The sequence below is a fragment of the Cyanistes caeruleus genome, chromosome 1, assembly GCF_971803275.1.
Source record: "Cyanistes caeruleus chromosome 1, bCyaCae1.hap1.1, whole genome shotgun sequence".
In the NCBI taxonomy this organism is placed as follows: Eukaryota; Metazoa; Chordata; class Aves; order Passeriformes; family Paridae; genus Cyanistes; species Cyanistes caeruleus.
The window spans coordinates 77,307,516-77,332,688 of record NC_141701.1 but is presented as its reverse complement, the minus strand read 5'-3'; the positions used below and the strand labels follow the sequence as shown (position 1 = coordinate 77,332,688).

Genomic DNA, 25,173 nt, shown 5'->3' with positions numbered 1-25,173 from the left:
TCAGTGGGATTCCAGCTAAGTATAGAAACAAGAACATCACACTGGGGGATGTATGCACCTAACAGAGACCTGAAAGCTTCAAACCTCAAGCTTTGCTAACAGAAAATGGTTTTAGTGATCTTACTCTGCTGTATCTCAGTAAAAGAATTAGAGAAAAATTTTAAAAAACTTGTCCTGCTCACTTCAACTTAATTGATAATATGTGTCTTATTTTAAATTATTATCTGTATCTTGTATTTCTTCAAGACACAGAAGGTAGTGTTGAACTTTACTTCTTTTCTTAAAACTCCTTTTCTTAGGAGCTTTTTTTTTTTTTTTTTAACAGTTGGAATATGAGTTAAAACATAACTCCTTGCTCTGCTCAGGGGTGTGTAGCAGACCACAAAATTTAGTGCTGTGTGCTCTGCTCTGTACAATGAGCTTTAGCCTGTCTCTCCAGTAAGCCCACTGCAATTACTAGAGCCACTCAAGGAATGAAGCCTCTCAGAGCTCAAGTCAAGGCTTTGATTGGACCCAGTTTTGTCTAGCACTTGGTCAAAAGATTGGTACTAAATTGTTCCTGACAACTCAGACAAAACTTTTTTTTCTTTAATCGTAAGTGAAAGGAATAAGCACAGTGTTTATTTCTCTCTAGTAATAATAGCTTCTGTATAGTGGGAGATGTGACTTAAGAAATAATTTAAATACCCATTCAGAAACAGCATTTCAGCAGTTTAATTTGATTCCCAGAAGTTGTTTCCTAAAAGTTTCCTCTGTCAGTCACTGGCAGGGCTGATGCATATATAAGCAGCCTTTCCTTAGCAAGCACTGAAAATACATCTGTTAGTTAAACTGTTTTCCTTTCTCCCATGCCCACATTTTATAAATATTTTAGACTTCCAGAGGATCATTTGGGATCATTCTGTTAGCAGAGATTATAATTAGGTGTATTGTAACTGATTTGTGATGCTATACTGTAATTTTCAACAGAACAATTGAGAAAATATTAATAATGATACAAAGCAGATGGATAGTTCATGCTAACTATATACTTCATTGAGAATTATACAAATTGCAGACTATAAAGGATATCTGCAGGAATACAGGGCATTGAGCATCTTCTAAGAGACACTGTACGTGGATGTTTTCAAATAAAGTAATTGGTATCTGAAATCACTTCATAACCTTTTTATTTCTGTTCAAGAATAAAATTTGCACTGGTAAAGCTAAGCCTTTTCTGGAGTGTAAGTTTCTAGTCTTGATTATAATATCAGTAAAGCCTTACTCAACAAAGGATACAATATGAGGAAGGCAAACTGGAAAACAGACAGAAATAAGTGAAGTTAGTTAGTTGTTCTAATATGTAGAGAGACTTTGCTTGGTGTTGCAATAGTGTCTAGAAGAAATTGTGGAGCTCATGCTCATTTTAGAAAGAGCAGGTAAATCACTGACCTCAACACAAAAAACCTGCAATAATTATCCTAATATTTGTAAACAGAGTTATAAACACAAATCTCTTGTTGTCACTGTGAGAAGGTGAATGTTTCTCTGTTTGATGGAAATAAGCATAATAAATTACAGTAATTGATGGAATGAGGCATGCTTTATTTTACTAGAAATAAAGAACATAAATACATCATTTCTTTTAATTATTACTATTTTTCCAATATTAGATTTTTTAAAAATAATTTGCCAAATAAACCTCATAGTATTTTGTACTGAAAAGCTGAAAGAAGAGCAGATTGTGCAGTTAAAAAAATGTTTTCTAATGTTCATTCAGACCCTCTTAATTGCAGAAGATACACAACTCTGTTTGGAGTACAGAAGGTGGCAGACATGGCTGAGGTTCAGCCACTGGAGATTGAATGTTTAGAACTTGGTTCTCTTGGGTAGATTGCTTAGCCCACTCTGTTCTCATCATTTGGAGATATAAAACAAGAAGAAAATGACGAAGAGAGCCTTTTAAATTTGTTCTTTTGCAGTTGATATTCAAACAGTTTGTTATTCAAACAATTTCTGTTGGCCTTCTAAACCCATTGCGCTACTCCAATGTCCCACTGCTTCACATGCTATTGATCTCCTTGATATCTCTTCTGATAACTCTGCTTTGCATTTGTTTTATTTTTATTGTTGTTTTTATTATTTCCTGAACTAGTTCCTTAGCTAAGTGTTTCCTTAAGGGTAAATCGTTGTTTCCACAGAGATCATGGAATCATAAAATCATAGAATGGTTGGGTTAGAAAGGGTCTTTAAAGATCATCTAGTCCAACTTCCATGCAATGAGCAGGGACCTCTTCAACTAAATCATCCAACCTGACCTTGAATATTTCCAGGACTGGGGTATCCACACCTCTCTGAGAAACCTGTTCCAGCATTTCACCACATCATTGTAAAAAGCTTCTTCTTGCATCCTAAATCTACCTTCTTTCAGTTTATAATCATGATCCCTTGTCATGTATCAACAGGCCCAAGTAAAAGATTTGTCACCACCTTTCTTATAATCGCCCTATGTAATGTACAGTAGAAGACAGGAGTCTTGCAATATGTCTTGTGATTTTCCCTGTGATCTAATGGCAAAACTGATCGGTAGCCTCATGGCCTTGCTTTGCCTCTTCTGCTTTTCTGTTGGTGATTTGTAATTTCCTTCACTTTTATCTCTCTAGAAGTCCTAAAAAAGAAGATAGTAAAGTGTTTTGCCCTTTCTATTCCTTGACATTTTTTCCCAGGTCTCTTCTGGAATATTGTAGCAATAATATTTTTACTGGAGTAGCTTTGAAAATCAGAGCATGAAACAACCCAGATAATGTCCTGGTTTGTGCCCCTTTGTTGTGTCCTGACTCCAACTCTGTTTTCATTTTGTAGTACTTAAGCACACACAGAAATGCCAAGTAAAAGTGCTGTACTGGCAGGTGTCATTCTGGAGATGAGAATGATGACATTAAATTGAAATAGGTGAGGAAGGCAAATTAATTAAGTACTTGATTAAGTACTCTATCTCCAGAAAAGAGCTGTTGGGTTTTTTTTCTTTTACAGGATCTCTCATCTCTAAGTTCAAGTTTCCTGCAGTGCAAGAATACAAATATGAAAAACCGAAAGTTGAAAAAAATATTGCTCCCAATGAAAAATAAATAAAAATTTACTTTCTTGATAAAAAATTAGTTGTAGCCTTGCAAGGATATGAAGTTGGTCGCAGCTCATCTGTGTTTCTGTCCTGTTCAAGTTACTCAAACAAGTAGAGTGGGCAGATGTTCAGATCCCATTTTATCTGAGTGATGCATGCAAGTAGATTTTACCCCATGAAATTTGGCATGCCCCGTCTTTCAGTTTGTAACATAGAAATAATAGCCATTTTCATTCAGGGAAGGTTTCTCTTCAAAAATATATATTTTTAATACATTTTCACCAGTACAGGGTGAAAATAATTTAATTAAAATTAAAATTAATTTAATACATTTTCCCCAGTACAGGGTGTCTCCTAGCAGTGTGTAAGGAGTGACTGTGTAATGCAACAGGGGTCTTCATGTTGTCTTTCAGTATCACCACCAGCTCCTGCAAATAGAAAAACATCTTGTAGCTGGTGGTGGTCATTTAAAAGCTGTGTCTACTCTTGACAAGAGGTGTGAGAATGATGCTGACTTTTAGAAAGCAAACTATTCTTATTTCATGTTTTAGTCATGATGCATTTCACATACATTTTGAAGCAGAATTGTGCTCAACACAGTGGCATGTCTACAATATATTAGGTTTGAAAGGACTATTTAAACTTTAATTTTTTTAAGAAGTTATCTGGTGTCTTGTAAATGAAGCTTACTGTAAATTGTAGCTTCATCACACTAGTGTTAGAGGAATAATTCCAGCACCTTTTATTTGTTCTAGAATCACAGCTATTAATAACTCTGCTGAATAGCCAGTGTTTGCACTGCATTGCTTACTGACACCCTTGGGGAATGCTAAGCAATCAGCTGCTTTCAGGTACTTCAGGAAATACGTTTCTTACAGTTGCCTTTTTTTTAAATTGTATTTTCTCCAGTGGAAATTTGCAGGGTTTATTAATAAAAAAATAAAGCAAAAGTGTTTTCAAAGAAGCTCAATTCTGGATCAACAGGTAAACATTTGTATTTTCAAATTAATTTTTTTTTTTTTAAAAATACTGATATTGTGGAAAACAAACCTTAGTTAATCCTTTAATACAGTTGACCAGGGAGAGCACATTAGAAAAATATAATTAATTATTGAACTCTTGATGGTTCACAGTTTGGTTAAAAGACAAACAATTGAGCTGGTTTTATGTTTATTTTTATATTTTTAATATAATTGTTTCTGGTATTTTTTTGGTTCTTGTTGTCTAAAGATGTTAACTCTGTGTCCCACCACAGCACTCCTGAGAAGGGATTTCTTGTTCAGAAATTCTCAGCCATTCTCAGCCATTATGAGAAAAAGTTGAAGTGTTAATACCACTGTTACACTGCTCTTTACTTCCCCTGAGAGAGATTTTTAGTAAAATGCCCTCTCCTTCAATTCTTTGAATTCTGACATGTGTGTGGGTTTTTTGTTTTTATTTCCCAGCAGCTAAAGAGGCAGTAGGTTTGATTTGGCAAGTCATTTGGAAAAGGAGGAGTGGAGAAGTGCCCTGTAACTGCTGAACAGTAAGTGCCAGTTTTATCTGCTATTTTAGCTACAGAAGTAAATAGGATTTTCAGATGGATTGGCATGAAACTTTTATAATACTGAGAGGCCTACAAAAATGTGCACATGTAGAAGTCTAACGGCTCTGAAATACTTCAAGAAGACCAAGAGATCTGCTTGGATGTAATTATGGATCAGGTCACGAGCAGTGTTGAGGTGTACAATGTAAATTATTGAACGCCAAAACTGAAAGGTACCTTAAGTGACATTCTGTTAAATTGATTTGGTTACTGAGTAGTTTTAAATATTCAATATAAAAATTAAATTTCTAAAATTAGAAAATGCAGTTTGGATGTGTGCACACAACTCTGCCCTTGGAAACTAGGAACTAATTGAGTAAAGACATGCCTGTCAACAGTATTTGCATGCTATTAAAAACGCTGCTCTGTTTTATACTAAAAATTACTGTCAGCTTTGTTTGCAGCATGCTTGTCTGTTAATTCTAATGCTTTTTTGATTCACATCAAATTAAAATTTCAATTTCAAAATGCAGGTGTTAACTGCCTTCAATTACTCCACAGCAGAAAATATCCCTGTAGCAAAAAGCACTATATAATAATGAATATTACAGGATTGATTTGGATGTGAGAAGCTGAGCTGGAAAACAAATGTATGAAACTCAGCCTTAAAAATGTTTAGATATATTTGTAAGCGTATTATGCACTTAAGATGCTGTTCAAGGACAGTCATACAAGAAAAAATACTTAAACTCTGCACCTAATATATAATAGGTTAAAAATTTGATTGCTTCAACAAATCAGTTTAAAATAAAATTTTTGCTTTTCTTGCAATCGAAAATATTACAGAAGCTGAGGCAGAAGTTCGTAATAGTAGGTTGGACTTTTGTTAGCTTAGGAAATAGGAACATGGCTTTAATATACTCTTGTGTTTTTTGTTTATACACAAGTGAGGGGAAGGAGAATGCCGTAAGATCTCCTGACAGTAGAACAAGCTGCTCTCTGCATCTTTTTGAATACAAAGAATATTGATCCTTTTAGAGCAACAAACAGCACTGTAGGAAAGTAGAAGAACAGTGTCATGTTTTAGTGGAATAGGACTAGCTGGAAGAACTGTGGAGTATTCCTTTTATGTGGATGTACCTAGGATGCAGATTAGACCCAGTCAAATCAATCTTCTTGTTCACTGCTAGTAGATGTATGGCTCTCAGCTATGTTTTCTCTCTCATTTTTGTACCATGTCTGATGCTCATTTATTTCCTTGGGAATAAAATGATGCAGGACAACAGCCAGAGAAAGACTGATTCAGCCAGAAAGATGAAGGGTTTTCTGTCCATTAAGTGAGCTAGATTGAAGTGAGATGGCAGGAAATGAGAGGAAAACCAGAGGAAGTGGACCACAAATTTCAATAGCTTTGGAGTGCTGAAGAAAATCACCTGTCTTGCCTAGCTGCAAACTTCTGTCCACAAAATTTAGTTTCAATACTTCTGCCTCTGAGGGGTTGCATACCTTCCTCTGCTGTCTCCTTGGGTTTTGAAGCTAGCTTCATCTCCCAAGTAATGAATACTGGTTTACTAGAGAGGAAGGGCGGAACTGAAAAAGCGAGAAAAATTATACATTACACAAACTATAAGGGTTGTGGGATTTTAATGGAACAATAAATGTTCTTGTTTTGTTTTGCTTTTTAATAAATATTATATATTTTAGGAATGACTGTGATATTATAGGACATCTCCTGTGGCTGGTGGAAATATGACTTGAGAAATTATCTGAAAACAAGTTGCCATGGGGATGTAGCTGCAATACTGTATTAGTAATCAATGTCAAGGCTGTGTGATAGACAGCAGTCACTGAAATGCATATATCATAGAAGTGAAACCAAAAGACTTGAGTAAGATGTTGGAGAAAATGACAAAGATTGTAAGACTTATTTGGGTAAATCCCTTTACCTGAATTTTGTGAGTGGTAAATAGCTGATGATCTTATTTTCAGAAACAAGATTCTGATCCTAGGTTACTTGTAAAAATCTTGCCAGTCAGTAGGATCAGAGGGGTTGCTACCTAAGGGTTCTACTATGAACTTGGCACTAATTATGCTCTTATTAAAGAATTTAATTGAAGAGATGGGACAAAGCTCTTGTGTTATGGGCCTGTAGAATATTTTCTCTGGTATTTCCCTAGAGACTATTTTTCAGGACAAAACTGCAACACATATGAGTGTGTTTGTGTCAGGGATAAAGACTGATTGCTTTGACATTAGCTGTTTGGGGCCCTGTCTGTGCATATGAGAAGGTTCATGATTACTGAGCGTGTTTGCTCAGAGATGAACAGTTGTTCTGATGGCCTGTAATTGTGCAGAGTGGGAGTATATTGACATCAGTAGTATATAGCTGTTACTGTGTTTACTTAGGGAATACTGATAAACTAAAATGGGCTGTATTTTTTGTGTGTTGATATTATTCTGGTGGTTCATGCTATTTTGACATTAAAATTTTTGATGCATTGGATTTTATAGTTGAGTGTTGAAATAGATAGAAGTACAATTGTCTCATAAATTGTTTGTTTTCAGTCATTTATTTTTGTACCTATCTAATGATTCGCATCTTGTAAGGCTGTGCCTTACCACTAGCATGTGTAGTCAGCTTCCCTGGAGTCCCATTTCCCTTCTCCCTGGTGAAAGTGCATAAAAGAAATGAATTAGAAAAAAGTGTGGTCTCTAGTGCATTACTTTCATAACACTATTTCTAAAAGCAGCTATAGTAGATGAGATGGAACTCCACCTGTCTATAACTTCTTTACTCTAAAATATTGGTTATGAAGAAGTGCGGTTGTTTTTGGGTTTTTTTTCTTTGCTATCAAGAGAAGATAGATGTGCAGCAGAAAGAGAATTTTAGAAATGCAGGGACATTTTTTTCCTGTATTTAAAATGCTTGTGTTTAGGATAAGATAGTGTATGTATATAACCAGATTGCATAAAAAAAAATTTTGTTTTGATTTGTTTGTTATTATTTGTCCATATAATAAAAATAGTGAAGGGCAGAGAGTAAAAGGGAGGAAAAAACCTCACTACAATCCACAAGATTGTTATGTTTAGCTATATAATTGAAGTTTTGGCAAAATTTAGTTTCTTTCATGTGTATAAGGCAAAAGACTTGAAGGGTATGGTAAAAAATTAATAGGTAAAATACTAGAAGAAATTATGGCTAGGTAGATGTTTAGGACCAAATATTATTGAGACATATAAGTGCTTTCCATTTGTTTTTATATATTAGCTAAAATAAATTAATTGTTGCTTTCTGTAATCTATGAAGACTGCATATTTGAAAGATTTTCTATCCAAGGTATGTTAAGGGCATCTTACAGTGTATATACAGCATATACTTATCCTTTAAAAATCTCTTTTAAATGGGAAAACTACATACCAAATCCCCTTGTTCATGCCTTAAAATTCTTGTTCCCTCATAGCAGGCCATATTTCTCAGATACGTTTGAATACATGCTGAAAAGAACAGGGATGAGCTCTGCCTCTTGCTAACCTCTTGGTCTGTTCTTGACCTTTTTTTACAGAGGGAGACGTCCCTGATTGACAATATCCCTGGTATAGTGCAAATTTACTGGGATGGGTTCTTAGAAAATTGGCTTACACATGTATGAATGTACACGTGGTGTCTGAGCACAGTGCAGGCAGCACTGGCCTTTAACCCAAATGCCTGGTCATGCTGTGGAGCCCAAGCTCAGTCCTTTCCTGTCAGAGCTGGAGATATGCTGTTCACAAAAAGAATTGCTCTGGTATGTATTTCCCATTTACAGACAGAATAACTGGAAATGTAGGCATCAAGAAGTTATGTTGGAAGCATTTTGAGTTCCTGACTACATTTTCCCTCATCATTTTATTTTTTGCCCATTTTCTTTTTTATTATATATACATTATGTAATTCAACTGGGTTTAGTATGTTTCTAAAGAAAATATAAATATAAAATCTAATTAAATAATCACACAACATATTTTTTATTCATTTAAAATTTGGAGTCCAAACTGGTCAACATAATTGATTATGAAAACATTTGTAGAAGTTAAGACTGCAGTTTAATGAATTTCAGTCTTTCCCCAGTGTTTTCCAAGAATAATGTTTGTACTGCATTATAATATTGAACTCCTTTTTGCTATTTTCTCTCTCTTTATATAACTAACTCAGGTCAAGAATATCTGTTTTCATGAGACATGGTAGAAAAGTGTTAGGTAAATTGTTACGAAAGTTAATGCAGTCTATAAAATTTAGAACTTACTAATTTATAAATTTTATAACTTATACAAATAGGTTCTCTAGATAACAAAAACAGAATATTTAACTCTTTGGAATAGTAGAACAGATTACTTTTTTTTGTTTTCTGTTATTTAGGGGAGTAACTGCAAAATATTACTCTAATAAGTCATCAGTGTCAATTCAGAATTGTGATAATTCTTCAGTATTATTTATTTTCATTACCTTTGGATTAAGCATTGAATGTGATATTCTTTACTGGATGTTTTGTTCTGTATGTGCATCTTTTCATGTGTCTCTTTTCCTTCTCATGCATAAATCTAGATTATTGCAATAATCATATTAGAGCCCTTCATTTTCATGCAAGGGGCAGGCACAAGTGTTTAACACCTGTCAGTGTTGCTTAAATCTGACACAGGTATCTTTTACAGACTGTTCAGTCTCCAGATGTGTATAACCCAAATAATGTCAGCACCTCACAATTCAGAGTTTTAGAAACAAAACTTATATTCAAGTTTGAAAGCAAGCTGCATGATGATGATGGTGTGTAGGAGGCAATTTCATAACTATGAGAAAAAATGCAGCTTTGTTCTGCTCCTTGAAAAGCAATGTCACCTCACAAAACAAACAAAATATTTCACTGCTGTTTCTCCAATATAGGATGAGGTTTTGGATGGAACATAATTGCAATAAAAGCTCTTATTCCATCAGTCATCACCTGGGGTTAAAGATCAGCTGGGGTTAAAGAGCGGGCCCTTTAGTCTCCTTATGCTAAGTGGCCTTAGCCTCCTGTGCAAACAATTTCTCTATGAAGAAGAAAGAGGTCTAAAGCTTCTTTAATGCTATTAAATCTGCATCAGATCAGGATTATGAACTTTTATTAGCTTTTTAAGCTTTTCTAATCACTGTAGGTATTTTTTTTGTTTGTTTGTTTGTTTGTGGGTTTTTTGTTTGTTTTGTGTAGTTTTTTGGGTGATTTGGTTTTGTTTTTTGGTTTTGGGGTTTTTTTTTTATAATGATCTGTTCTCTTATGAATATTGTTGCTTGTTGATAACTGCATGATTTTTATTCTCAAAGGTTGATGAGATTTTGATTGTAGTCTCACAAACAGTCCAATCCATATCTAGTAATAGTAGTTCTATGTTAGAATATGTGAAAATTCATGTATTTTATCAGCGAAATACTTATTTACTTTAATCAAAAGTAGCAGGTTACAGATGAAATTATAAGTACACAATTTTAGTTATTATTTTTCTTGATTGTTTTCATAGTATATATTCCAAGCCTCATTAAAAAAAACACAAAAAACAAAATCAAAACCAAACTTAGAAGCTGTTGCACTTTAAAATTTATTTTTCATTGTTCTATCACTCCTTAAATTATTCTCTGTCTAGTAACTCTGTTGAATGTCTACTTTCATAAGTAGTCTTACAACTTGTTCAAAGATAGTTTTCTTTTAGGTGTCTTAGTCTACCATTTTCATGACTTGCTTGAATAGAATACCCTAAACTCAGTGTAAGAACTGTCAAATAAGGCCCAAAATGAGAACGAGGTATCAGGCCTTGCTCAGATATGGATCCTTGCTGTGAAATTCTTTTCATCTTAAAGTGAGAGTGTAATTTTGCTAGTCCTTCAGTTCTTTTTCTGATGCTCTTTTAGTGATGCTCAACATCACTAAACCCTCATCCTGCTCACTTGCAGAAACAAAGCTAACTCCAGAAAACATGTAAGTTACAGTTCAAGGCTCTCTCTGGATGCAAAGAATCCTCGGGGTTTTTTTCTATTAAGCACACAGTGGATGATTTCTTGAAAATCTTCAACCCACAGTAGAAAGTCTCATATAACATACCATGCCTTTTATTTATGAACAATATCAAAATGATCTTACAAGGTTTCACTTGTCATTAGGCTATTAATGGAAGAGAAATGGAAGACTTGAATTCTGCATTCTTATTTTAAAATTCTTAATTTTCCTGGTGAATTTATAACTATAATATTATCTGTGTATGGAAGCTTTTCCTCTTGCACCATTAAAACACTAATTATATGATATTTAAAATGTTCCGTTTTAAGCTAAGTTTTAGTCAGACAAGCCAATTAATGTAAATGAGATTTTCTTTAATAGGCCTAAAGTTAAGTAAGTCTTTTTTTGTTTGCTCAATCAGAACCTAAGACATGATCCTACTGATTAACCTAGATTCTCCTTCCCCTTCTGTTTCTGAGGATTTGCTGGTGTTATGGCTTGAACATTAAATCTCTGTTTGTCTACCTGTTTATTTGTTTCTGTGAAGCTTTCAGGACAAGAATGAAAGCCAAAGTTGCATATATAAGTCTGTGGAAATTCAGTGGGATTAGTATATTTAACACAGTTTGCTATTTAAATCTTAAAGCAAACTAGTCTTTGAAAATTGTCCACTGTATGAAACTCGAATTAATCTTAAAACCATTAGTATGGTCTGACTTTGGTTTATGTTAAAAATCATTATTCTAGAATAACAGAGAACTTTTCAAGGAAGAACTGAGGTGACTTCTATCCAGGAAAAAAAACAACAAACCAACAAATAGAGGAGTAACATAAGAGTTCTAAAAGTCTACTTTGGCTGGAATGAAGAACAGGCACTCTGCCTCAGAAAAGAAGCTTAGGAAAACAGTAAAGAACAACATGAAATAAAAGCATGGAAATAAGTCTTTCTACTCTTAAAAGATGCATGAGAATGAACATTACTTTGTTTGTTTTAGTATTAGAGCAAAACAAATTTCTTAAAAATTACTTTAATATACCAACATTAATTAATATAATTATATATTATGTGTTCAAGGATACTGTTATATGAATCAAAATTAAAAGAGTTAAATTTTTCTGTTATTGTTTTGGTGTCCTTTTGCCAGCCTGAGAATATAAGTGGTGATAATATACATAGATGTTAGAAAACACAAGAAAATGTCACCATCTTCCTCATGTCAATATTGACGTCCACTGAAGACTGAATATTGTTATTTAACAAGTACACTGTTATTTTTGTCGTTATATTTTACCTGTTTTGCAAATACCGTGTTGTGTAATGCACAGTTTCTTAAAACAGAAAAAAAATTCACTCATCCTCTTTATGGATTCCCCTCCACTTAAAGAAAGAAAAAAAATGCATATACATATACAATGCAAATCAGCATGCATACAAGAGAATTTTTCTGATAGAAGAAATGCAAGATGACAGAACCACAAACTGGGACTGGTTGGAAGGAACCACAGTGAGTCATCTGGTCCAGCCTCCCAGTTCAAGCAGGATCATCCTAGAGCACATTGCACAGGACTGTGTCCAGATGGTTCTGAAATATCTCCAGGGAGGGAGAATACACAGACTCCACAGCAATCCATTCCAGTGCTTGGTCACCCTCACAGTAAGGAAGTTCTTCCTCATATTCAGATTACTAGGATTGAAGAGATTTGAGTTCAGTTTTTGAACTGAAATTTATTGATAGTGCCTATAAAGAGTTTTTAATGATTGGGGTTTTTTGCTTGTAGAGGGTTTTTTTCTTTCTTTTTTTTTTTTTTCTTCTTTTTATTTAATTTTTTTCTGTCCATAATTTTGAGTACTGGAAATGGAAAACTGGGAAAAAATTAATTAATCAGGGAAGATTTAGCTATAAATTTAAACAGACCAGTGCAACTACTGAAAGATGGGAGCTTGTAGAAATTTTGTTCATATAAGTACACATGTACAGTATACATATCTACATGGAGACATCAGAGTAGCAAGGTTGTGTGATTAACAGTGATTCTAGAATGTTTGGCTGAAGAAATGTCACAGGAGCAATTATAGAATTAAGGACATCTGAGTTAAAGTGTGATGTGATAATGACTGCCCGTAATTACCTTTTCCTTATTTGTCTTAGTTTTTTCTGCAAGTACACCCAAGCTCGGTATCTCTGGTAGTATTACCTAGGTAGTCTCAGCTTTAAAAAGTAGTACTCAAATGGTCATCTGGGTGGTGTGGACTTTGCAAGACTTGACTCTCCAAAAAAGCCTCTATTTGCTTCTGGAATGATCTGTGGAATTCAGCTGCTTCTCTCACAGGTCTCTGTGAAATCAAGCCATTCTTCATGGCTCTGTCTATAACTTTTCTTCTGCCTCTTGTTTTGCCATATTTGGTGTTTTCTGAACACCTCTTCAGTTAGCCTAACCCAGGCAACAAATTTCTCTGCTGTTGTGTGCAGCCTAGAAACCCAAAAAATATATAAATAATGTATATTATGTATTATTAAGATTTCTGTAACAATACTAATAGCGTATATGATTTTAAGGAGTTTAAAGTGCAATGCTGAACTTCTAGCAAAGAATAAGAGGTAAATGTCTTTAACTGCTTCTGAAGCCTCAAACATCTGCATTAGACCTCACTTTCATTTCTTTAATTTTTGCTAGTTGATGGGATGCTACCATACTGCTCAGAAGAGCTCTTGCAATTCATTTTTGAGAAACAATTTCTTAGGACAAACAGTACATGAGGATTATACACAAGTGGGCTATTGCAAGTTCTTTCTATTTAAACTAAGTAATTGCTCATCAGTGTCTCATGTATTTGCTTTGTTCCCTGATTGGGTGACCTGACCTTAATATATGGGAGGAATGACTCAAGAAATCAGTGAGATCTTTATTCAGGTATCAAGTTCCTTGGGAAGAGAAATAGCACAGAAGAAAGTCTCTGCTGCTTTGGAAATATAAAAGGACCTTTGCACTGCCTTGAATACCTGTATTACCCTTGACTAGCTACATGGCTCCCAGACATAAATGTAGATGGATTGCTCTCTGGTTGAGGAAGAGAGAGAGACGTGAGTCAGATTAATGAATCATCTCTGTTGTTTCACAGTTGTTCCTTTCACAGCAGGTAATGGCTAGCATGACTGTGTGTGCAATTATATTTACAGAAACAGTAGTTGGATTTTATTTGACTAATTGTGTTGTTACTGTGTTGTGCTTCTGACAGTCACTCTCTGTGCAAATCATATGGGTATAGTTGCAAAAATATTTCTTAGGTTGTTGGTTATATCATTTCATTTCTCTTATCCTTGTTTCTATATCTCTGCTTATCGTAGGCAAGATAGTTTTGTATGCCAACTGAGGATGGCACTGAATCCCTTAATCTTGTTTTAATGTCATGTTTAGACTATCTGTCCATTGTAGCATTAATTGCCTCGGTACATGCAATGATGTTTGCAGATTAAGAACTTTTTCAGTCTTGTTTGCAAACTTGTCAGATCCCTTTTTTGTTCAAGAAAGATCTGTTTCATAACTCATGTAACTCTCTTTCATAAAGTGTCTTTGGTCAACAGGATACCAAATCCATTGGTTTGTAGTGTTTAATAATTTAGTGTACCTATTTATGAATATAAGAATAACAACCTTCAATGTTTTTTCAAAAATCAAGGAGTCTAATTTCTACAATTAACCACTGGCATTTAGTGTAAAAGACAGCATAGCAGAGCACAGCTTATCTTGCACATCATCTAACCAAAGCATCAATTAGATAAACTTTTAAAAATCCTGCTATGACAATAAAACTTTGATTCCATAGTGGCTCTGATATGTTTCTTGCAGGATCTCTAGTGACTCATCTGTTTGTAGTCTGTCAATGATAATCCCTCTTCTAATGGGAATTTCATGGGCTGATAGGGTTTTGTTAGAGACCATTGATGGTTTGTATAAAAAAAGTGAATATTTCTGTATATAAAAAAAGACTAGAACCCCCTCCCCTCCCGCAAATTTGTTTTTAAGATTTATTGCTGTTGTTGATTAAAACAAAACCATTCTTCTTTGAGTAATATTTTTTAAAAAATAGTTAGAGGGTTTTGTGTGGGAGTTTTGGGGATTTTTGTTTGTTTGTTTGCTTTATTTTTGCATAATATCAGTGATGTGATTCTAGGCACATGTCAGTGTGCCTAGAATCTTTTATTTAGACCATTTAGTATCAATCTCCTTGGCCATATAAGGTGCTGGATTACTCACCTAGTGTAATGTGGCTGGTTGTAATTTTTTGTGAGTGGTGCATCTGTTGATGCTATCCATGAAGAAACCCATTTAAAGCTTGTGTTTAGTGATAAGCTGTGCATGGTACCAGAAGAATATACTCTGATCATGGGCTCACATTGATTTTTACAAATTCCTTGTAATTAGTATATTACAAATTCATTATATCCTATTAAATATGCTATTTTAAGGCCTTGGTACACAACAGTCTTGACAGTCTATTTTATTTTTCAAAAAAAAAGGAATGGTAAATCAGATGCTAGCCCAGTAAAAACGCTGGTTGATTGCTAGGGCTGCAGTTAGGATTTTAAAGGGAAGTTTTGAAATTTTATATTTCATCCTGACAAAATAGAACTTAAAAAAAACAAACCAAAAACTAAAACCCTAGAAAACTCAGGGTGTTAATGCTGAATGGAAAGTTATCTCTGGTCTTGTCTTATTAATTTTTCAGTCTCAAGATATTATTTTAATTTTTAATATTCTTAAAAATTAAAAGATCTCACTAACCTTATGTGCTAGAAATAAAGGAGAGACCATAGTGCTGGGTTAAAGTTTTAGGTATAAACTGTCTAAAACTGAACATATAATGCAAATATGAACAAACCCACTAACTTTCAATTAGGCCTCTGAAAGCTATTGAAGTAATTAAAATCCAATTACTTATTCAGCAGTTGTTAACCCAAAAAGATGGATAAGCTTTATTTTCTGTGATCTTTACAGAATAGTAACATACCAGTTTCTGTTACTATAAAGCTATTGGAGCTGAGTCACTAAAACAAGAAGTATTAATTTAGAAAAATATATCAATAAACCTTATGAAATATATAATTGAAGGTAAAAGGAATATTTGGAAATAGTTTCTGCCTCAAATGGAAGAAAAATTGGAAAGAGAAAAAGAAGAAGTTTTAGACTTTAAAAAATAGCCTGGATTGTGAATACTTTTGGAAGAAATCCTAGGTGCTGCAACCTGTAGAATTAATGGAAGCTTCTGGCATTGTCTCTGTGGAGCTCCAAGCCAATAGGAGGAATCAGAAGTATGGATTATTTGATGTATGTATGCCAGTCAGGATGGTGTTGAAAAATCCATCACACTTTGCTATCTGAAATAAGTTAAAATGACTTAATGCTAAGTCTGCAGCTAAATGCTGCTGTTACCTTTGAAAAATCCAATGGGGAGAGAAACTTATTTTTACCTTTGCAGTGACTGTTATTTGGTATTTAATTACAACATTGGGACATATAAAATCCGTATCTGTAATGCCAAATTATCTTTCTGTTATGTAAGCTCCTTTCCAGAGGAGCAGCTAGCTTCCTTACCCATGTGAAACATTCTCTGTTGTTTTGTTTTTGCTGTTTTGAAATTCAAAAAAATACGTGATTTGCGTTTCTTTAATAGCATTCCGGGATGTGGCTGCTGTTTTTTGTTTCTTCTTGAGCATTTGGCATACTGTTCCTTTCCTTGTGGGCAAATAGGAGATAAAGGGGAAGAAAAAAAAAACAAAAAAGGAGGGCATTTCATTTTCATTTGGGCAGTGTCAGCAAGAGTGATATACTCATCTAAGTAATTAATTTTGTATAATCTGTTTCTCTGATTGTAAATTGAATCTAAGAATATCCCAGCCTTTTGCACATACTGCATAACAACCTGTAATCATCAGGCCTCTACAGTTGTCCTTATACTATTTTATTTCTTCATATGGTAAATATTTTTTGAATTTTTTGATATCAAGTGTGTTAGCAGTTGGCTTGATCTGTGAATTTTATGTGAAAATGTGGAAGTTAGAAGAGCTTTTTGGATAATGGACTGTAAAAATTATAGGGAAAAATATACCAGCTTTGTACTTCCCTTGCCATTTTCAGCATACCAGTTACCAGAAATCTATATTCCTTGAGGAATTTTGTTCCATGATTTTTGTTCCCAATTCCTATTTTCTTTATTCAACTGTCTTTCTCTTGAAGTGTATTAAATATATATTTTATATATATATCATAAATATATTTTTAAATATATAATTTCATAGACATTGTACTGCTGGATTTTTTACATCTTCTCTAACAGCTTCAGCTGTTTCCCCTCGAACTTTGCAATCTGCTTCTCCATCTTGCTTTGTTCTCCATTGATTTCTCAATAACTCTTTTGTAGCTTTTTCTACTTTTTCTCATGATATTAATTTTTTAATAATGTCTGATTGTTTGTGGGGTTTTTTTGTTCCCCATCCACCCTTTTCTTCCCACAAGTGAATTTCTGTTACCATATATGAAAGAAAAGTCTTTATTTTATTTTATTATATAAAGGTGCCTTTTTTTCTTTTCTTGCTGTTGTTGTTTCTATTTTGTAAAGGGCAATTTACGTAGAATAATTTCATAGGTAAAGTAATAGATGGTACTAGATTAATATAGACACTTCTTGGGGTTTTGTGAGTACATATGCTCTTTACCAAAATGTTGTGGGTAAATGTGAGAGTGGTACAAGAAATAACACCCCTTGATACTTTACAGCCATCAGCTAAAATTGCTGGCTTAAAGAGGTGAGGGGCATTCAATGTTCTTTTCTCTCTATTTCTTTAGGAAACTGAACAAGTTCCAGAGTGACAAGGACCATGTTTCATAATAGTAACATACCTACAAATAAATTTAGCAATAATTTAGGAGTTTGATATCACTCAATTATCTTACCAATGAATGGAAATTTCCTTTTGCTATGGAAGTATAAAAAAGAGCCCAGTTTCCCATTTCTAGAAGGTCTGTCAATATAGAACTAGTCAAAACAATTTTGGTTGTTGGAATCTCTATTAAATTATTTCAAGAGCTTTTTCTTAATTAGAGTTTTCTTAGTTTCCAGTCTCACACACATAGCTACAATTAAAAATAACAAAGAAGCAAGACAACAACATGTAATACAGTTTCAAATGCATTCCAAAACAGTTTTGTCACTACTTCTGTCAGACTGACTAGCATGTGCAGAAGACAGGCAATTTTATATTGTGCCTCTGTTACCTAGGCTGAGAAGAACCTGTTGCTTCAATTTATCACGTAACTTCCCATAGCTCAGCTCTAGCAGCCTTGGGAATACAGAATGGAGATCAACTATAGATGAAAACTTTCCTTCATCTACCTAGAAATGTCACTTTTTTTCTGCCAGTTATCTGAGGTCTTCAAGAATACTGTATATTCTCTTGGCAATCTATCAAACTCCTATTCAAAGGATATAACAAAAAAGTCACATGCAATTTTCCTTTCTGACACTAGTGCATTATTTTGCCTTTGGTCTCCAGGTCAGTACACCATTGTTTCTGCAGTGCTGAAGGATATAATATTGGCAATAAACACAAGCAATGCAGGAAGTAAGATTTTTCTGGTGATTTGAAATTTTTTCAGGTTTTGATAATAATTTATTTATTTATTTATTTATTTATTTATTTATTTATTTATTTTTGGTTATAGGAGATTTCCAGGGCAGAATGCAAAGAGAGAAGTCAGAAAGTATATGAGCAGTGTAATTTATGACAAGCTCTATAGCTAATTGTCACTCTGTAGCCATGGAAATGAAAAGGGATGTATAATGGAGAAATTGAACTGAGCTAAATGTGCATTTGCAAAACTTGATAATTCAGAATTCAAATGTGGGTCAATTTGATGGAAGATATGGGACACTGAGATTCATGGCAAGGATGCATCTCCTCGTGGTGGTGAAACACAACACATTTTGCATCACTATTCTGTTAGTTTCCTGGTAATTCATTGTATTGTCTTACACTAAGCAGTAGCTACTCTGCTGTAATGATTTCCAGCAATGCTGGTGGAACATTCCCACCTCATCTTATTTAATTATTTAATTTAATTTTAACTCACTCTGACAGTCTCTTGAGCAACACAGCTCATTCTCATGAAGGCTCCCAGGAGAGGGCTATTACACAAACCTACTCTGCAGTTGCTTGCATCTTTATAACAAAAGCCATAAATCAGGACACTTACTCTCAAGATGCAGACGATAGCAATGAACAGGCAGCATCTCAGTATGTTAGCTTCAATTCAAGGGATTTCAGAAAGTTCATTTCTTTCTTTTTTTTTTCTTCTCTGTTCACAGTTTGCTTTTCTACTCTTTCTTTTCCTGTGTCTTCTGTGTTAACTGTGTGAGCTGTTTCCATCTGAACTTTCCCCTGCAGACACACTCTGCTGTCTTCTAGGTAGATTTGAGGTTTCTTTTGCGGTGGTTGCTTAATCTAGACCTTTAGAAGGAAACTGCTGAATATGGACCTTTGTACTGAGCATTAATTAAGCTTTGGCTTTAAAGATGTTTACCAGGTGTTACACTTCAAAAAATCTTCACTTAAAACCCCTCCTCTTTTAATAGCTGAATTTGTCTTAGTGGAAATTATTCTTTAGGCTTCGTGTACAATTCCAAAGCAGTTGAAGGCATGAACTTCTAAGTATGATTATAACAGGAAGTAGATATCATTGTAATGTTGTTTTTTTTCCTGTTACTCTTGTTGTTATTGTCATTACTGTTACTATTACTGCTATTTTTATTATTACTATTATTATTACTATTACTACTAAGTATACTTGTTCAGAATAAAGGATTTAAAAATTTCAATTTTGGGGTTCGGGTGCTTAAAATTAAATGTCTTAATTGAATTTATTAAAACAGTGATTTTTACTAAATAAAAATATATTGCCTCCTAGTTAATGTTAATGCTAAGATGAACAGATCATTTTCAAGATGAAAAAGCCCTTCATCTGATTTTTCATCTTATTTGTTCCAATATATTTGAATATAATATTCAATATTATAATATAAATGTATATTATTACATTTATATATATATGTGTATATATATATAAATGTATATATATGTATATATGTACACCTATATCTATATCTAATCTATTTCTATCTCTGTCTCTATCTATCTATATCATCTATATCTAATTCTACATAAAATATAATATTAATATTTGTCCTGTCTCATATGTGACTGTGGCATAACAGTTTGCAGGCTCCCTATTGGTTGTTTTGTCTTGCTTCAGGTTTTTTTTTTACCTATGGATGACTTCTGAGAGGGAACAGATGCAAAGTTTGGTTTAGTAAATCTTGAATTTTTTTGGTAGCTTCTGCACTCATATACACATTTTTATGAGGCAAGAATTTTCCATCAAAGCTATCCCCACAGTTTTTATTAAAGAAAGTCCAGTAGCAATAATCTAAAATACATTTTAAATGTGCTATTCTGAAAAATCTCAATGCACTTTACATACCATTTTTAAGTTATTACCTGCTCCTTGTGGTCTTATGAATGGCTCCCAGGCATTTCTCAGGAGAGAAACAAAAGGAAGAAAAATAATCCTTGAATGGATAAAAGTAAAGCATTAATATTTTGTGAGATACTTCTTAATTTTAATATACATCTGAAGTATAACAATGACTAATCTATTTAAATAGCTTATCTGTATATATAGAAATCTATACAATGAAACTGCATGCCTCAAGGTAAAAAAAATATTTCTAACAAGAATCAGCAAAGAATGCAGGAAGGGAAGAAAACTAAGAAAGAAGCATAATAGAAATAAATGGGAGACCCAGAAGGGCTGGATTGTGTCTCTGATCTAACTTAGACATTGTACAACATTTAACTGTAAAAAAAATTCCTATTAAATCACACTTGAATTTATAAGAGATAATAATTCTTTATGCTGTATAAATCTTTTCTGAGATGCAATCCCAGGATTTTAAGGGAATGGTGTCTTGGACTTCATAGGGATTGAGGGGAGACTACAGTGCTATGTAAATAAAAAGTCAGATAATGCTAAATGTCTAAAAATTTATTTCTTCAGTTGAAAATGCTATACAGTTTCTTTTTTGAGCTTCTGCGTAACCACAAGGGACTGAGTTCTTTCTTTTCTTCAGCAAAACCCACTGTCCTGAACTGAGTACTAGCAATGGAAAATACATCCTTTCTGTCTGTTTCTAATGTGCAGTAGCGTTGAAGTATTCTTCCATTGTTCTGATGAGGAATTGTTCTCGGCTAAGAGGTTTAGGTTTCCATTACTATTATGGACTTGAGAGAAACGTAAGTTCAAAGAAATTGTAGCCAAAAGACACCTAATAAATTTTCTTCCACTGCAGTATTTTTCTGTCTGATTTCTAAATTCTTGTTTGATTATTCTTTATCATTATTATTATATGTAGCTTATGTTTCTGTTTATGTAGCTTTATGATACTCAATGAAAACCAGTATTAGAAGATTCCAATTTTTGTAGTTTCAGTTGCATGTTTTTAGGCTCCTGACGGACTGACTGATATGGATATAATCTTTGACATCATCAGATAACTGAACAAATGGTTACCTTAATGTAATTGTTTCTCTAAAGTTGTAGAAATATTTTAAGTGCTGCATCAACTTCCACATATATTCACATTTCACTATTGCAGAATAAAAGTTACATTTTCCTTTTTGAGGTTGAGAAAATATTATCAATATACTGGAAATACTGATATCAAAACAACATGAACTTCTTGTCAGTATGACATAATTTTATGATGTCCTAGATGATATTGGTTGGAATTTATATAAAGCACAGGGTGTAAAAATGAACATTTTGACTGAAGGTTCCTGTCAGTATGCTCTAGTATTGACTCAGAATTTTCAAAGCCCATTTTGGTGGCATTCTCACAAAACCCATTATAGACTAGGTATTTTTCATCAAGCTGGATATCTGTGGGGTGTATAGAATATCAAAACTCATGTGAAATGATTTAGCGATCACTATTTAATGACACTGTAGCACTGATTTTATTCTACTGCCAGACCAGGTCAATGATTTGTAGGTAAAAGCCAAAGGAGCTGTTCTAATTCATCCAGGTTTTAATGATGTGAGTGTTTTCACAGCTTGTGGGAACCATGCTAAGTCTTACACTATTTTAACATAATCAGGAAGTGCTTTCATGGGAGGGATTGAAAAGAAATTTTGAGTACAACTTTGAGTGTAATCTAAGGTCAGAAACCTGAAAACTGCTGGTTTTAGTGATGAGTAAGTGTCTTTCTTTCCTTTTCATATTAGATAGAAAATGGTCGGCTGTGGAACTCAATTGTGAAGACCTCAGAAGAAATACCAATTTTTCCAGTCAGCTTTTCATAATGTAAATATAATTTGAGCTTTCCCAAATGGGCAGCTAAACCATGAACAAGCAGAAAAACCCAATTTGGACTGTATTTTTGAAGCAGACTTCACCTTCTCTCTCGGGACCTTATTGAAGGATTACGGCTGAAAAGGACAAGAGAAAGAAAACCTTGAACAGAAATCTTATCCTACAATGAGAATTACAAGTACATCTTGTATCTGCCCAGTCCTAGTTTGTCTCTGTTTTGTGCAGAGGTGTTATGGAGCTGCTCACCATGGCTCCATCAAGGTGACCAGAAATCAAACCAAACACATAGAAGGCGAAACAGAAGTGCATCATCGTCCAAAGCGTGGATGGGTGTGGAATCAGTTCTTTGTTTTAGAAGAACACATGGGACCAGATCCTCAGTATGTAGGAAAGGTAAGGTGGTTGTTTTCTTTTGGCTTTGGTTTGTTTTGTTTTTTTTTTTCCATCCCCTGAAATGTGGCACTGATAAGAGGCAAATAATTTATCTCCTTAGATGGCACCTCCAATTTTAAAGAAAGACACCTCTTGGATTGCTGCATATATTTACAGTGAACCTGCCAATTGCCTGTGTATACTATGGTTATTATCAAAAAGATAAATAAAAGTATATAGGATGAAGATTCTAAAATATGATAAAATAGTTTTCCTTCTGAGCTCAGCTAAACACTGTGACTGCAGTTGATCCTGTTACATCAATTTCCAGAACCCTGAATGCATGGGGTCACTGCTAATGGCTTTTCCAGACTGTTTCAGAATTATATTCAGTTCTGCTTCAGGGAGTATTACAAATGCAATCTAAGCTCCATAGGGTATTCATTCCACTCTGAGTGTAGAGTGGAAAAGATCTCCTCCAAAAGGAAACCCTCTGTGTATTTTTTCATATGAGGAGGCACAAGGTGTATTACTTGTTGGAGTTCTTCAGAAGTCTGTAAGAACAAGCCCAGCATTTATGTTCTGATCTATAGAGTGAGCTTCAGACATAAAGTTCAGACTAATATAATTGAACTGAACCCTGGCCAGCTGAAGTCTGATTCATCATTTGTAATGTTGTCTGTAGAGCTTGTGTTTTAACTTTGCATTAAATACCACAAAATTCTCTATATAGTTTTAACGTGTGATACATGACTGAGGAAGTTTAGCTCTCCCTGGAGACTGTCTAGCTGCATTATGATAGAATTTTTTTCTTAGATAACATGAGTCTTAATTTCCTTAATGAAATCAGAGAAATACATAGAATATGAGGGATAAAGGAAGATGGTCAATGGGGAAGAATGGCATGGAAAAATAATGATTTCATTTTAGTTTCCCTTGAAATTGGGAATTCTGAAAATTATACCGTAGAAAGATGTGCAAGGAAACCAGTAGGTTCTGAAATCACAGATGTCTGATAGTGAGGGCTTCCAGATTTGAAGAGTATCATCTGAACTAAAAATAGGAAGTGGAACAACTGTATTTAAGGGACTGTTAACACAAAGGCTGAAAAAATATTCTGTTATGACAAACTTAGTAAAATACTAAGGATTTCAGAATGCCAAAAGTTATTGAGATATGCAAAGGAAATGTAAACTAAGAAAGGCCCTTTCTAAATGGTTTGCATTGAAATAGAAGCTTTTAAAATGGGTAAGGGGACAAGGATATATGCCTTTAAACCACTTTACATGGATTAACATAAAAGCTATTTAAGTTGATTGCAATTTCACTTAAAAAAATAAGGTTTTGGTGGCCATGAGTTAATTTAGAATTAATATTTAGTTAACTTAGAATGAAAACAAGAATGAATCAGATTCTGGAAGAGATTACTAACGGGAAGAGAGAAAACCAAAGCTGAAGTGGGCTCAAAATACAGCATACTTGTCTTTATGAAAGCATTTATATACATGACTGCATCCCAGAACAGAAGCCTGGATTCAGTGAGCATGGTCCCTTTCAATTTTATGTTCTTAAGATAATATTATATATTTTTTTCATCCTTTGACCACTCTATTAATGCCACATTTACAGAGATCAATGAATAGAATTTCTTTCAATTCTTTGTGGTCAAAGTGTGACTGCATGCCTTGTTTGAGGATATTTCTCCCTCTGTACTTACCAGTTTTTCTCACATTTTCCTCAAATAATTCCCTCTGGTGCTCATAATTTTCTACAGTGAGTAGTTCGCAACATTACTAAGCTTATCTTTGCAAAAGCTTTGTGGAACTTAAAAGCAACTGCAGTCTATTTTCCTCTTGGTCTGATGATTCTGATAACCTGATTTGAAAAAAAGATCAATTATATTAGCTCAGGCATACACTTGTCACTTTTAAAAAGTGGGGGGAAAGCCTGGCTGAGTCTGTCATAATATTAGTAATTAACACAATTTCAGTAGTGGTCATTTAACAAAAAAAACAGACATTTTAGAAAAATAGAATTTTTACTAATGCTGATTTAATTGTACACACCTCATCAAGGTCTCATTGTGCATGCCTTTAATTTAACACGTAATTTTCACACAAAGCCCCTCAATTATACAGGAAGTCAGTTCTCTTTTATTCCAGTCTTCTGTTGGGTGGCAGCATGCTGTCAATTCTGTCAATTATTAATTCTGTAGACTACTCTGCTTCACTGGTGAGAGTTTTGCCATTTGAGATCTGTCCTTTCACATATTTCACACAAAATTTGGGAGTAACATCACAGAAAGCAGAGTCATTATGTACAATGGTGTTACAATGCTCACAGTCTTTGTCATGGAAATGCACAGTGAGGACAAGAATAGGGTAGTCCTGCAATGAAAATGGTAAGCTTTCTCATTCTTACTGTGAAATGACTGTCAAGAGGATGGATTAATTCACTGCCATCATCAAAAAAACAGTGTTAGGACAACAAGTTATCATTATATTTTAATATCAAGCATACCCCACCTTCCCCATTATTCCTTTTTTTCCTAAGAAAATGTCATTTGGAGAATTGAAATCTGTGTAGAATTAATCCCTATTAACCGTACTTGCAAGGTTTTTCTAGGAACATGGTGAGGCACAGGTCCTGGAAAAATGAGCTTATTGTAGAAATAAAAAATGATCCTTTTGTAGATATTGTCTGTGGTTTTCACATTATTGGGCTGGATCCCTGCTGTTGCACTTGG

The 25,173-nt window shown here is 34.0% G+C and overlaps 1 protein-coding gene across 11 annotated transcripts in view; it reads left to right on the top strand.

The window, feature by feature from the left end:
- Positions 1–25,173, top strand: part of CDH18 (cadherin 18) — a 438,213-nt gene that overhangs the window by 251,447 nt on the left and 161,593 nt on the right. For 8 of the 11 annotated variants that reach the window (XM_023922139.2, XM_086898493.1, XM_086898437.1 and 5 more), the window contains 2 exons: positions 4,546–4,625; positions 21,968–22,448. In XM_023922139.2, coding sequence (XP_023777907.1) covers positions 22,221–22,448 — 228 coding nt within the window. In that variant the 5' untranslated portion in view covers positions 4,546–4,625; positions 21,968–22,220. The remainder of the gene's footprint in view (positions 1–4,545; positions 4,626–21,967; positions 22,449–25,173) is intronic. The other 3 variants (XM_086898458.1, XM_086898504.1, XM_086898462.1) reach the window with 1 other exon arrangement.